General features: G+C 40.3%; 1 protein-coding gene across 1 annotated transcript; it reads left to right on the top strand.

Moving 5' to 3' along the window:
* The first annotated feature begins 789 nt into the window (after window positions 1-789).
* On the top strand, window positions 790-13552 carry LOC129592242 (sodium/potassium-transporting ATPase subunit alpha-2-like). The gene is made up of 14 exons (XM_055488222.1): window positions 790-1167; window positions 1235-1294; window positions 2563-2763; window positions 3683-3931; window positions 5722-5836; window positions 6437-6705; window positions 7255-7456; window positions 8306-8850; window positions 9367-9781; window positions 10678-10934; window positions 11773-12039; window positions 12342-12472; window positions 12723-12824; window positions 13189-13552. Exons 1-14 carry the CDS (start codon window positions 967-969, stop codon window positions 13307-13309), a joined length of 3135 nt encoding a protein of 1044 aa, XP_055344197.1. The 5' UTR covers window positions 790-966; the 3' UTR covers window positions 13310-13552.
* Window positions 13553-14539: the final 987 nt, after the last annotated feature.

Below are 14539 nucleotides of genomic sequence, written 5' to 3'. Positions count from 1 at the left end.
ATCAACAGAGGTCTGCCGGTCTGGATCGAAGGCCGTTCGAACATAAAGCAGGCATGCAAATCATAGCAGCAGGACGTTACTCAAATCAGATTCTGTGCTTGTAGGTCAGAAAACCGGTTTCCGTATAAGTACGCTGTGCACTACAGCATGTGGAAAAATCGTGAATTTTGTTTTGTCTGAAATCTTTGCCGACATTTTCTTTGACCGTTTCGATACGATCATACAGACACGGTGCAAAAAGGTATAGAAGAGCAAGTATCATAATTATTGCGGTAGAAGTAGTAGTAAATAGCAATGACCTATTGTTCTCGTATCAGTATTATTATAATATAATAAATTATTATTAGTATTGTACTCGTACAATGTGAATGAACTGCAAAAGTGGCTGAACGTAGGACAGTTGCGCAAGCGGCTTTGGCGGCTATGTATTCTGTACGAGTACAGTACCTATGTACGTGCAATGCTACAGTACGTACAATTTTCAAATTTTGCAGGCTGTCTAGCCACTGTCCACACTCACTGGTCAGGCAAGGCACTGACCATGAGTGCAGCAATGAGCAAGCAGAATCTGCATGCACCCTTTCTCTGCCTTTCTGTCTCTTTAGTGGCTCCAACTGTATAACTGCAACCATTTTGCAGGCGCAGAGAATCACAAACATGCTTTTCACTTTTGAGTTTTGAGAATGCACGTTACCATGAAACCACAAAAATCGGCGCTGCTGGCACCGTGCTTATTATCAGTGCATCGGCGACACTAGCCGAGTGCATGGCTGCATTTTCTCCGAAATATACAATCAGTTTGTTTGGGGCAAATTATGTGTAACCGAAAACTGTACCTATATAATAATAATGTTGTTTTGGTTTGCTGGTTTGCAACAAGCCGGCTAAAATTTCTGTGCTGAGATTGTTTGGTTGAGTATATTATTTTTCTTCTTTAATGCATCGCTGTTGAACGATCAGTGCAATATGTCTGATGCCCAGTTGAACGGTGTTAACGCGGAGCAGCCGCGGAATCACGGGAAATCCTCCCATCCCCCGCAGGCCTCCAAGGAGCGCCACTCCACCATCAAGGGATTGTGGAATAAAGTGGCCAAGCAGCGGCCCAGGGAGGGCGCGCGTGATGCTCGTCAGCGGAGTATCGTGCATCTCACCGCGGAGATGAACATGGTACGAGTGATGAGTTCGTTTGGCCAGTGGTCTGAGTGTATTTTGCTGACTTTTCCCGTGTATACAGGACGAGCATCTTATCCCTGTGGACGATCTGTTCCGCAGGCTGGAAGTCGACCCTGAAAAGGTACGCTTAACGCGAACCATCTTCATTTTGCTGAAATGATTTGCGTGCAATATCCTGCAGTATTGTGGGCAGTGTTATTACTTGTACTTGTTTAACCATGCGGTCCACGCGTAGTATTTTTTTCGTTCGATTTTACATCGCGTTTTTGTATGCCTCGTGGACTTTGCAGCTGTCTGGTTCCAAGGGCGCATTAACGCCTTGAAATGGTTCTTCTTTTTTCTTCGTGTTTTTTTTACAAATTCTACAATATGCTAGTAGAGTAAACATGGTGAGTGTTTGCGACGAAAATCAAAAAGGAAAGGAATGGGCATTTTTAAATCTTCCAAGGCGAAAATCGTATTACGCTGCCACACTGAGCGGTTGCAACTGCTAAAGCGCCGGAAGTCTCCACGCTTCCTGACTTTGAGAATTTTAGTTGAGATGCTTTCGGGAAACATGAATTTTGTTTGACAGAAAATTAATTTCCACAGAAATAGAGGTTTCTCTGAAAGAAAACACTTATGCGGTATACGAAATAATTATGCGTCTTCCAGGCAGTCAAAAGAGTGCGAGCGTTAATGTATTGACTATTGAATGTGTTTTCACTAACGTTAATACAGTACTGTACTCGTTTGATATGTTTTTACTTTGTTCTTAACCGTTCGCTGATGTGAATTTAAAAAAGTGATACCGTCACTAATACGTACGGCGTAAATCCAGATCGTGGAAAACCTACAATTGTTACGGTGGCAAGATTCTTAAAACTTCCTGTTAACTTTTTATTACAGTGCCAGCTAATTCTTCACAACCAAATTTTAATTATAATAATATGTATGAATTGTTGTCAGCTAATTTCATATTATTTAAAGTTGCATTCGCATCAAAAATGAAGTTGTTTAATGACTGTTTTGTTTGTGGTAGACTACAGTATGCTGTTATCTTTGTTTTACTGAATAAAATTTGTCTCTATCGGTAAATTATAAAATAGATTTAATTTTGTAAATTATCACTTATGTGCCGTTGTGTGCGCCTACTCGTATAGTGGTCAATGGTTAGTGTGTTAGTACTTGCAGCACGTACATACATTTTTATTATCGTTTTTATTCTGGATTGTGTATTATGGAAATTTATTATAGAGCACGTATTGTCTGGAAATGTGGTTTATTTGAATGGTGAGAAGGGAACAGAAATCAATGAATGAAATAAAGATACGGCACTTGATATACATCAGATAGGCAGAAAACTCAGTAGATATGAATAACTGAAAAGAATGTATGGGTTTTATTTAGGGTCTCAGCAGCATGGAGGCTGCCAGTCGTCTGACGAAGAACGGCCCGAATGCCCTGTCGCCACCAAAGAAGGATCCGGAAGTGCTCAAGTGGTTCAAGGCCACCTTTTCCGGATTTGGCCCACTAATGCTGGCCGCTGCGCTGGCCTCCCTCATCGCCTACCTGATGCAGTTTCGCGACGGTGTCCCGGCTATGGATAATGTAAGTCCACAGCTGATTGTGCAGTATGTAGTTCTGATTGCAAAGTAAGGAGTACGAGTATGTACTCTGAATAAACCAAAGCGGATTGTGCAAGACACAGTTGTAAACGGCGGCATACACACGGCTGCCGCAAAACAAAGAAAACACCACTCGATATATAATTTTAAATTAAATTTTACAGCTGTGCTTCCCGCTAGCTGGAAAGTGAATGAGAATTTTATTGGTTGAGATTGCATTAAATTTAATTATTACTGGTATTTTGGAACAAACATTATGAGAGCTTTTTTACTGTAGCAAAAATTTATTATTTCACATATTTTACAAAAAGGAGTATCATTATGAAACTTCGAAAAAGAACATTTAAGTTTTTTTCGGTTCTGAGATTTTTTACTTAATTTACGATAATAACCAGGATACGTCAATTTGTTAGCAGTCGCAAAAATTAGCAGCTGAATAATTATTAATGACAGCAGCTTCAGTGTGCAAGAAGTCGACCTTGTTTACAATTGTCAGAATTCACCCATTCAGATTTTCCCGCGTACAGACAATATTTATTTCTGACTGGAAGTTTTCGCAGAAATCTCCAGCAAAAAATGGTCAACAAGCTGTCACGCTTTGTCATAACAATCTAATATGCAAAAACAAGCGAGACGCTGCCAGTGAATAATGACCGCGAAACTTCTGCAAATAATCGGAAAAATGTAATCACATTTGACCATCGTTTAGCGCTGCATAATACAGCCAGCGGGTTTTTACGTCTGAACCGCAGCAGAATTTACGTCAGTTTCCCCGCCAGCCAAAACATTTCCCTCGCTTATTGATGAAGTAATAAGCACACAAAAGATGTGGTAATACTACAGTACTCGTACAGAAAAATGATTCAGCAAGCGTGATAATCATGTGGACCGTGTGCCGGCAGATGTACGTCTTCATCGTGCTGACCTTCATCCTGCTCCTGACCGGGACGTTCTCCTACTGGCAGACGCACCGCTCGGAGAAGATCATGGAGAGCTTCACGAAGATGACGCCGAAAGCGGCCAAGGTACTGCGCGACGGGAAATGGCAGGACATCGCCGCCGACCAGCTGGTCCTGGGGGACATCGTCGAGGTCATGAGCGGACACGCCACGCCGGCCGATCTGCGGATTATCAAGTATTCTGGATTGAAGGTAAGATCTGTTATTGAGTGGTACAGTACCGGGTGGCTAAACAAAATGGCCGTCTCCTGTTTTCGTTTGTTTTTCGCAGACCCTTTGTCGCACCGTAAACTGTTTAGGCTCATTCGATAGAGAAGTTTATTAGCCACAAAACCTACAAAAAAGTTTTTGAACAAATTAAGCCGTCTTCGTTTGCAATGATGCAGAATGAAACTGTCTGCAGATTTTTCGTGTCCCAGCTCGCACAACATAAAATCTTGTGCCATTTCTTCCTCTTACAGACGTTTTGAATATTTTCAACTGTTTCATGTAGCAAAATACGTTTTCTTTTAATAGAAAAAAAAAGTTGTGGTCATGCTGCGTACACTGAACGAGTTATGCAGTCATGACATATTGTAACTTTTTCGAAAAATGCCGGTTTTTTATTTGGTATTTTCGAGTAATTTCGGTTGCAATGGCCAAGCACGGTTGCTAGAATACTGCAGTTCCTTACAGTTGAAAAATGAGAAACAGTCCCTCTACCAGAAGTAGTAAAATAAGCTACATCAATGTCGTTAGTTGAATAGCAAGTATTTTTAATTTAGAAACGGGTAATTTCAGATTTTCGCTTCTAGGACATCATCCAAACCCGGCCAGTTTTACAAAACAATTCATAAAAAATTTCAGCCTTATTGAAATTTTGACTTAACTCAACTTTTTTATGTTAAAAGCATTGCTTTATCGAATGAAACTAGGATAACGTCAATTCAGTGTTGGACGGATCCAGCGCACCATGACAAAACAGACGGCCATTTTGTTCAGCCACCCGGTACTTCAACTTTTCTTAAGATCTAACCACTTTCGCGCTAATCGCACACAAAGCAAATAGCTTGTCAGATAATTATTTGTCATTGTGGTTAACGTAGTGTAGCGGCAGTCGATCACAGTGGCCCACGTAATTAAAAGGGAAGTGACCCGGTACCTGGTACCAAATTCATACGCGTGCACAAACACTTCCGCTTTTGCGCACTCCGAAACATCTTTTTGCTTGTAAAATTTATTTTGAAAGCAAAAGATTTGTGAAAACCGTTGTGCGCGTAAACATCCGGTTGGGAAGTTCTGGCTGTAAGAAAATACCAAGTTTGTATGCATTCAGATGTACCAAAGGTCTGATTATGGACAGATCTTCTTTAGATTGTGCATGTGCACATAAATGGACGTAAATATGAAGATCGCTTTTACACCGAACCAGGGGTGCAATTTTTTTTTTAAACTTCAAAATGAAATTTGAAAAAATGCTGTGCTAGCCGTGGTTCGGTGTGCCTAAAACCGGTCTTCATGCAAATGTGCGTTCACATGAAATTTACAGCAGGTCAGTCCATAATGAGACTCTTCGTACACCGGAGTGCATTTAAACTTTTTGGAATTTTCTTAAAGCCAAAACTCTAGAACTGGATATTTCGGGGACGAACTGCTTTCGCCCCTGTTTATACAAATCATCTGGCTACAAAATGTCATGAACCAAAGCGACCTTCAGATAAGTTCACAAAGACCTGAAAAAGTACTGTATTTTCCCATTTAAGCAAATTAATATTATGCGGTGCATTTATCGTATTAGCGCCAGAAACATCAGTGCACGCTTTGCATCTGCGTTAAACAATTGCAGGTGTTTTCCTTATTGTAAGTAATTTACTGTGCTATATATATATATAATAAAATTCGATTTTTAACAATTATTTTAGACTGTACGACTTTATACCGATACATATGGCTGCATTTTTGACTGACACTCTGACAGTATTAACGACAGTAATCGAATTCAGGTGGATAATTCCGCTCTAACCGGCGAGAATGACCCCTTGTCACGGACAACGCAGTCCGATGAAAATCCACTGGAATCGCACAATCTCATGTTCTACACTACACATGCTGTGGAAGGTAAGCTTAAGTAAAAAAATAATGAGTACTAGCAGTTATTTTTAAAGATAGTAAATGCTTCGCCTTGGTGCATCCCTTCGGGCTGTGTTGACTTCCTTACTGCCACATAAATAAATATAAATGATTAATTGGTGTCTATGTAGTGTGTAACATGCATTTGCCTTAAAACTGCCGGCCTGCCTCGAAACTGCCTGTAGAAAGTTTTGATTAGTAATACTTATTTTGTTTTGTTATTAACGGAGATTTTCGCGGCAGATGTTATGAATCAGCCAGCCAACTTTCGACGAATATATTTTTCATATTTAAATGATCTACGATCGTTTTAGCGCTATAAATTAAATTTTCCCTTTCGTTAGACTTGAAAAATGTTTGACATAGAAATCATTTAATTACTAGGTCCTTCGTTTTAAGTTCTGATTTATTGGTATTTGGTGATTTAGTCACTTCTATGCAACATCTACAATGCCGCAGTCCGTCAGGCTGTCACAGTGAAATTAATTTTCTTTCCCTGCAACCATAACATTATTTTGATATATTTTTTATCAGACGGCAAGAAGTGATTGTTATGGGATAGCAAATAAATTCCCCTTTTTCTCTTAGGTTCCGGCACGGCGATTGTGATTAAAACCGGCGACCAGACCTTTATGGGACGCATTGCCAAGTTAACCGCCAATGTGGGACCGCAGCAGACGCCGATCGCCGTGGAAATTCAGCACTGTGTGAATATTATCTGGTTTATTGCGCTGACGATGGGGGCCCTGTACGTGATTGCGGCATTTTCCATGGGCGTCGACTGGCTGATGGTCATCACGCTGTCCATCGGCCTGATGGCTGGAAATCTGCCCGGCGGCCTGTTGATCATGGTCACGGTAAGCAATATTGACATTATTTATACGATGGCAAATTTCCTGTTTCTTAGAATAAAATACAGCAGAAACTGGGAAGGCGGAAACACAGAACTGGTCAATAATAAACCGGTTTAAGAGTCGGTTTAAATGCTGACGAAAATAGAAATTATACGTAAATGGCGAATATTTTTTGCTGGATGTGGAGTTGGACTTGAAGGATATTTCTGTTGGATTCAAAATAAGTATTTCAGAATTATGGAGCATATGCCTATGAGCGATATATTTTTAATAATTATTATTGGTAGGATTTGGAGTAGTTAGTTTGAAAGCGTTTATTATTATTTTTATATTTTATTCTTATTCAATTTAGTAAAGACATGGTTCTCGTGTGGTGATCTTATTACATTTAAGTTTTTAACTTAGTAAAATTTCTTATTAGTCCTATGAGAAAAACAAGGCAACATTGGTTGGAAAACTGAGACCGGCAAAGTATCTGGTCAAGTTCGAAATTTCATAGAAAAATTATTGATGTAACACTAATTATGTTATCTCATGGCATTTAAATTGTAGGCTATGCTGAGTTTGGCAGCCAAACATTTAGCCAAAAAGAATTGTTTGATTAAGAAGCTAGAAGCCGTAGAAACCCTGGGCTCGTGCTCCATCATCTGCTCGGATAAAACCGGGACGCTGACGCAGAATCGCATGACCATCTCGCACGTGTGGGTGGACGATGCCGTGTTCTTGAATGAAACGGCCACCGAGCCCGATACCGGTTAGTGGGATTTTGTAGAATTTAATTTCTGGTATGTAAAACGTTTTATAAACTAGGCTGGTACAGGAAGTACTCTACCGTGCAGAAAAAAAGCTAATACGAATTAAGAACCATACTGCGCACACAATACTCTTGTAATTACCGAGCAATAAGTACAGTATATAATAGGAATTCGTAGTGTGCTGGCTCAGACATTATGAGCTTCAACCAATTACAGTAAATATGCGCTTTAAGCTTATTCTACACACCGTCAGAAAATTAAAATATGTATGGGAAAAATCAATTACTTTTTAAAAATTATAAAGTATAACAATTGTTATTTTAACAAAAATTAAACTTAACACACTAAACGTCCAGTTTTCGATTAGAGTTAATCGTTTGTAAAACATTTAACAAGTTGTAACGCGGCCAGTCTCCTGAAATCGAGTATTTAAAAAGGAGTAATCGCTGTGGCACTTTAAGAGTAAACGTTCCAACGAATAAAACTTTTTTTCTGCAACTTTATCTCTGAACTTAAACATCTTGCAAATTACAATCTCTGTATTAATCCGAAGAGTCAAACCTTTTCTAAGGTTTCAAACTGTTTTGCTGTACCGGCATTGAACTTTCAAATATTGCGTTTTAATTTTTATTGTACCAGCATTGCACAGTTTTTTTGTACTTTGGTTTGATTGAAATCGTCAATTTATTTCTTGTTTTTTTGGCGTTGATTACTTGCTTATTATTTTATTAAATGATTTTTTGTCATTAATTTATCAAGCAGTATATTTTTAACTGAGTGCATTATTTCTCAGATTTGTATGGTAATTATTTGGTCACTTGTAATTCCAAATGGTCTGAATTTTTTAGTTGACGGGTTTCGCAAGCAAAGCCCCAGCATGCCCATCCTCATCCAGGCCGCCTCGCTCTGTCTCCGCGCCAAATTCAAGGAGTACAAACCGGACGCGGCGATCAACAGCCGGGAGGTGGAGGGTGACGCCTCCGAGACGGCCATCCTCAAATTCCTCTCCATCATCACCGGCGACCGCGTCCCGGAAGCGCGGAAGGACAGCCCCCCGCTGGCGGAGATCCCCTTCAACTCCACCGTCAAGTACCAGGCTTCGGTGCACCGGCGGGATGGGCTCCACCTCGTGGTGATGAAGGGCGCGCCGGAGGTCGTTGTCGGGCGCTGCGAGACGATTCTGGTCAACGGGAAGACGGAGAAGTTGGGGAAAAAGTGGGAGGAGAAATTTCAGGAGATGTACGATGAGCTGGGCGAGTTGGGGGAGCGCGTCATTGGGTTTTGTGACTGCGAGCTGGATGAGACGGAGTTTCCGGAGGGGTACGAGTTTAATGTGGAGGAAAAGAATTTCCCGCTGGATGGGATGCGCTTCCTTGGGCTCATGTCCATGCTGGTCAGTGTCCGTCATTACCGCGTACTGCAATCGTATAGACACTTATTTAAAGCCTAGTTTTATTATTTTATTTACTAAACCTAAATTTATTTACTGTACATACTAGTTTTATTTGCTTGTATTTGTTTACTAATGAATTGACTTGTTTTTTTCTGCTGAAATATCTATTCGTTTTTAACTTTTTGGCTTTTACCTATGCGTTGTTGGCTTTTTACAAATAAAAAACCACATTATAAGGAATTCAGCGCATTTTTAAAATGGACAACAGCTGCTCGTGCGTTTTTATTATTTATTTTAACGTAGTTATTTCTTATAATTTTTTTAATGAAACTGATTGCGTTTTATCTGAAAATTTGTTAGAATTAATTTTGGGAACACTGGCGATATCTTCGTTCAGTTGAAGGGAGAATTTGTCATCTCACAGTTCAGCACAGTTTAGCGGTTTCCTCCGTTATTTTGATGACTGAAAATAATTATTACAAAAATTGTTAATTTTATTTGATTGAATGTTTGTAGGATCCGCCACGCGCCGCAGTCCCGGACGCGGTGTCGAAGTGCCGCAGCGCCGGCGTCCGTGTCATCATGGTGACGGGCGACCACCCGGTGACGGCGGCGGCCATCGCGCGCAGTGTCGGCATCATTTCGGCCGAATCCTACACCGTGGAGGAGCTGGCGCGGCAGCGCGACGTGGACTACGAGGACATCCTGCCCGGGGAGGCCACGGCGGCTGTCATCCACGGCACCGACCTGAAGGAGCTGTCGCAGGCGGAACTGGTGCAGATCCTGACCACCTACCCGGAGATTGTCTTCGCCCGCACCTCCCCGCAGCAGAAACTGCAGATCGTCGAGGCCTGCCAGAGCACCGGCGCTATTGTCGCCGTGACGGGCGACGGGGTCAATGATGCGCCCGCCCTCAAGAAGGCCGACATCGGTAAGCTGACAAACAGGATGTATTCACCCTTTGATGTACATATTTATTCATGCGTAAAAAGGCAACGTTTGGTGCTGCATCCTATGTTCCAACATTTATAAAATAATCATAAAATATTAAAACGATCACCGATTATAAAATATGCATATCTGAAGAATAATAAATATTATCAATCTTTTTCTCGTTAATATTCTATATGAAAAATGTAAAGTATTTCATATATTTTTATTAAAAATGTTTTAAATTTACCTTTAGAATCACGTGAAAGATTTGAAAAACATTTGACCAGTTATCAATTTTGCGCCAAATATTAGCATTTCTTTAGTACTTACATAGTATGCTGCTTTTCCCTAGAATTTAGGCCAGATAAATTTTTCTCCAATTTGTTACAAATTATTAGAAACTATTAAATTGATGGGTTTTTGTTGTGAGAAATCATGTCTCACATAGCCATTTGATAGACTGGAATTGCAACTCGTGTGTTACTTCTGCCTGTGCTGCGTCGAAAGATAAAGTAATTGCGAGAAATATTTCAACAGTCCTTGTGAAGAAATATATATGCCAATTCTCCACACTTTGCAAATTGCCATAAAAAAATCAAAAATGATCGAGAGTGGTGTATTGCGTTAATTTGTACTGCGTACGCAACGACGTAGTAGCCCCTACACTACACCACCCACGGTCTGATGGTATACGTTACCGTAACCCGCCTCTGGTCCAGCTGATTTTCCGTTTGTCTTACCGCTGCCTAAACGCCGCATTTGCGTGATTATCTGTACAAAATTTTTTGAATGAGTTTTTCCATGATTGGGGTGTTTTTCTGCGGTTGAGTCAGCATTCGGGCGGCTAATGTGTAGGGCTGTTCTGAATTAACATACGTTGTCTGTGCGCTGCAGGCGTGTCGATGGGGATCACCGGGAACGACGTCAGTGTGGAGTCGGCGGATCTCGTCCTGATGGACGACAATTTCGCCTCCATCATCAACGGCATCGAGGAGGGCCGCATGATCTTCGACAACATCAAGAAGACCTGCTGCTACGCCATGACGACGGATATTCCCGAGGCGGCGCCGGTCATCCTGTATCTGGTGCTGAACTGCCCGCTGGGACTGTACACCATCTCCATGATCCTCCTCAACTGCGCCACCGATTTGGTAAGCCTTTTTTACTAGTAAGTACTTATAGTTTTTATAAATAAGAGATTACAATTAACCGAACCGGTGTGTTCGAATGCATAATACGGGTAATCGGGCAAAACCGTCAAATAGCCATTACAATAAAATAAACTACCTAATGCATTACTACTCTTTAATCTTGCATAAGCCAGGACACGTAACAATAAGCCTGCGTAAATTTACACTAGTAAGACGATGAAAGCGTGAGCCATCGAGTCGTACAAAACGTAAAACATCGTAGTGAAATGGTCGGGGATAAGGATGTTTGAGTTCCGTTTAACGTATTGAGCGCGTAGAAAATAGTTGGAACGAGTTAATACTTAGATTGGAGCATAATTTTTAAATCTTTTAAATAAATTTAAAAAATTGTAATAAATTAATAAATTTTCGAGAAAACAAAATGGTTGAGAAAATATTCGGCAGTACACGTACTCGGGAATTTCATGGTAAAAAATGGCCGACAAAATGTTCACTGCAGTGTTGCCGATTCGTTATCAAATGATCGTAGTGAAGTGGTTCAAGGAAGGTGATTGTCCGAAATCTAACCTAAGTTAAGCTTGAAACAGTCCAAAGAGAATTTTGCGACATTTGTAACTATTTATACATGTTTCAGTTTTTTCCAGTGGAATAAGTTATGTACGAATAAATACGGGTTTAATTTAATGCTTAATGTGCTTAGATTCCTTTTGAATCTTAAAATGTTAATGTCATTGAATGATTTTGAACGTTAGAATGTTAAAATTTTGAGGGTTAATATTACCAGTAATATTTTTGGTTGATTGAAAGTACGGATGGCTGATGTGTATATTTTCTGCAGTATCCGGCCGTGTCGCTGGCGTACGAACCGGCGGAAAGCGACACCATGAAGTTGCCGCCGCGGAAGCGCTCGGAACGGCTGATCACCAGCAACCTGGTGCAGGCGGTGTACCTGCAGATCGGCATCATCGAGAGCGTCGGGGCCTTCTTCGTGTACTTCGTCATTTATACGACGCAGGGTTTTTATCCGCGCCGTCTCCTCGGCTTGCGCGAGGAGTGGGAAGACAGCACTATTACTGATCTCAAAGATTCCTTTGGACAGGAATGGGTACGCATCAAACTACAGAATTATTTATTACTTACAAAATGCCTAATGTATCGTAAATAAACAAAACGTAATTTTTTAACTAATATGTGGTAATAATATAAATTATTCTTTAGCTGTAGTCGTTAACGTAGTAATCCTTCTAATTTATTATCGAATTTAGTGAAGTATTATTTTGTGTTGAATGTTTGTTGCAGTTACTTTTGTCGGTTATTTAATTAAACTGGACACTGTTTTTTTGCATTGAATTTTGCCGAAAAAATGCAGTTGTCGTGGATTAATTATTTGTTCCCTGTGTTGAACAGAATTTTGCTCAACGGAAACAGTTGGAACACGTGGTACAGTCGGCGTTCTTCATTTCGGTGGTACTGCAGAATATTGTGCATTTATGCCTGCGACGCTGTCGTCGTGTGTCGGTCTTCCAGAAACCTCTCAGGTACATTTTCTGTATAAATGACAGAATAATATTTTTTTAACACAGATCATTTGTTGGGAGTTCTTTATTAATTTTAAGAATAATTACTTAGACAGGATTACAATGTTTAACGTTAGTGTTCTTCGACTGTTTTTATTGTAATGTGGTACCTCTCCGGCAAATGCAAAAAATGTGAAAATTATGGTTGTATATCAAATGTGCGATGTGCAGAACAGCGACAATGTGTTTATTCGCGGTTGGTGTTTTACAGCAATCACCACGTTCCCTGCGCATGGCTGTTTGAACTGGCGCTGGCGTGTTTCTGCGTCTATACGCCGTATTTACAGGATGCCCTGGGATACGGAACAATGTGGTAGGTGTTTGCGCTGACTGCTATAACACGTGTTGCATGCGAAAACGAAAAATAATGGTAGATTCTAATAACTGTTTTTTATACTGCAGTTTCTGCGAAGATGTGTGTCGTCAGAATACGGTCTATTTTGGCAAATTTTATTTTATTTGTTTGAAAAATTAATCTTTTAATTATTTTGCCAATCGGTCAGTGCTTCCTGTCCCGAAAATGCGCATCCTTGAAGTAAACAATTTTGATTATTTATTTGTAAGATGACTGCCTTCAGTAAAAAATTGAAATTATATAAATAAAGATTTTTAAACCATAATTTTTATTATTATCATTTATTTATAAAGTTGCTGACATTTTTATGTTTATTTAACAGGTTCCCCTGGGTGTTTGCTGTGTTGCCGTTCGCCATGTACCTGTTCGTCTACGATGAACTGCGCCGTCTGCTGATCCGCCATTTTCCCGGCTCGTGGGCCGACCGCAATCTCTACGTTTAAATCTATTTATTTTTTTAAATTTGAATTATGCGTATAATATCTATACTACGAGATCAGTCCTTCCATGTTTTCATTCGTGTTGACCGTCCGGTTTTTGTGGAAACTCGGCAAATATTTTTATGAGTTTAGATGATTTTGATCCGAATTTTACAGTTTTTATCAGCATTATGCAATCAGCAATCATAAACAGGGGCGCAACGTCGCAGAAACCTGTACCAAAATTAATGAAAAAATATTTGTAGAACTGGGTTTGCTCAAATAAAAAAACAACAGAATATCTGTTCTGTATATAACGGTAAATTGTTGTTTGGATTTTGACGCTGACAAACTGACGCGTGTGTTCCGTGTCATCATTCGGCCAAGTTTTCTCCGTGCCATGTGTTACGCTGGCACGGCGATTCCGGAACAAGGAAGTTGCCATTCTCCATGCCGTTTCTGTGCAGAGAACGTTAGTTATAGAACGTTCCCAACAGTGATATAAGCAGTCTTTACACATCTGCCAATCGCTCGAACAGGTTTACTTATAAAAGGCAAAACAGCAGCATATTCTCGCATGGTGCAGACTTGCAGTACAGATAAAATATTCATAAAAATATTTACTACACGACACTGTGCAAGAACCGTAGATATTCATGATGCCGCGCTATCTGCCCACATTTTTATTTTTTCCCGAATATCTTCCCTTTAACAACGCCGCGCCGCCAGTTAACTGTCCACCGGGGTGGGAAGATGGGGATATTCATTGCGGCTCGTCGAAATGCCGGTGCTGACGGTGTGGAGTGGGAAATTTCTCAGGAATGACAATGGTGAGAATTTCTTGTTTATATGTAATGTTTGTCGCATTAAAACGCTCTGGGTAAAATGTTCACTTACTGCCTGATCACTGTCAACAGTCCCTTTAGGGCGCGGCTATTTTAAAAACGACAGCTGGTGTGACGGAGTCACCGCCAAAAGCTAGCGCTTGTATTTCCATCATTTTTTGCGAATATTCTTTTACAGCATTATTGTTTCTGCAATCTTGTGCATAGTTGTTGTGATACAAATTTTCGAAGACTTATAATCAGCTGTATATGTACTTGCATGCAGAGAAGAAAATTATTGTTTACCTAGAGTAAACTACCATAGGGAAACGTTTTTAGTCGCTTATTTTGCACAGCCATAATAGCTTTTCCGATCCGAAAAACAAGGAAGTGTTAATTTTTTTTATAGTTTTTGGGTTTCTTATTTATT

Source organism: Paramacrobiotus metropolitanus, unplaced genomic scaffold (genome assembly GCF_019649055.1).
Source record: "Paramacrobiotus metropolitanus isolate TYO unplaced genomic scaffold, Prichtersi_v1.0 Parri_scaffold0000051, whole genome shotgun sequence".
In the NCBI taxonomy this organism is placed as follows: Eukaryota; Metazoa; Tardigrada; class Eutardigrada; order Parachela; family Macrobiotidae; genus Paramacrobiotus; species Paramacrobiotus metropolitanus.
Note: the sequence above shows the minus strand (reverse complement) of the source record. Positions and strands in the feature narration are given on the sequence as shown.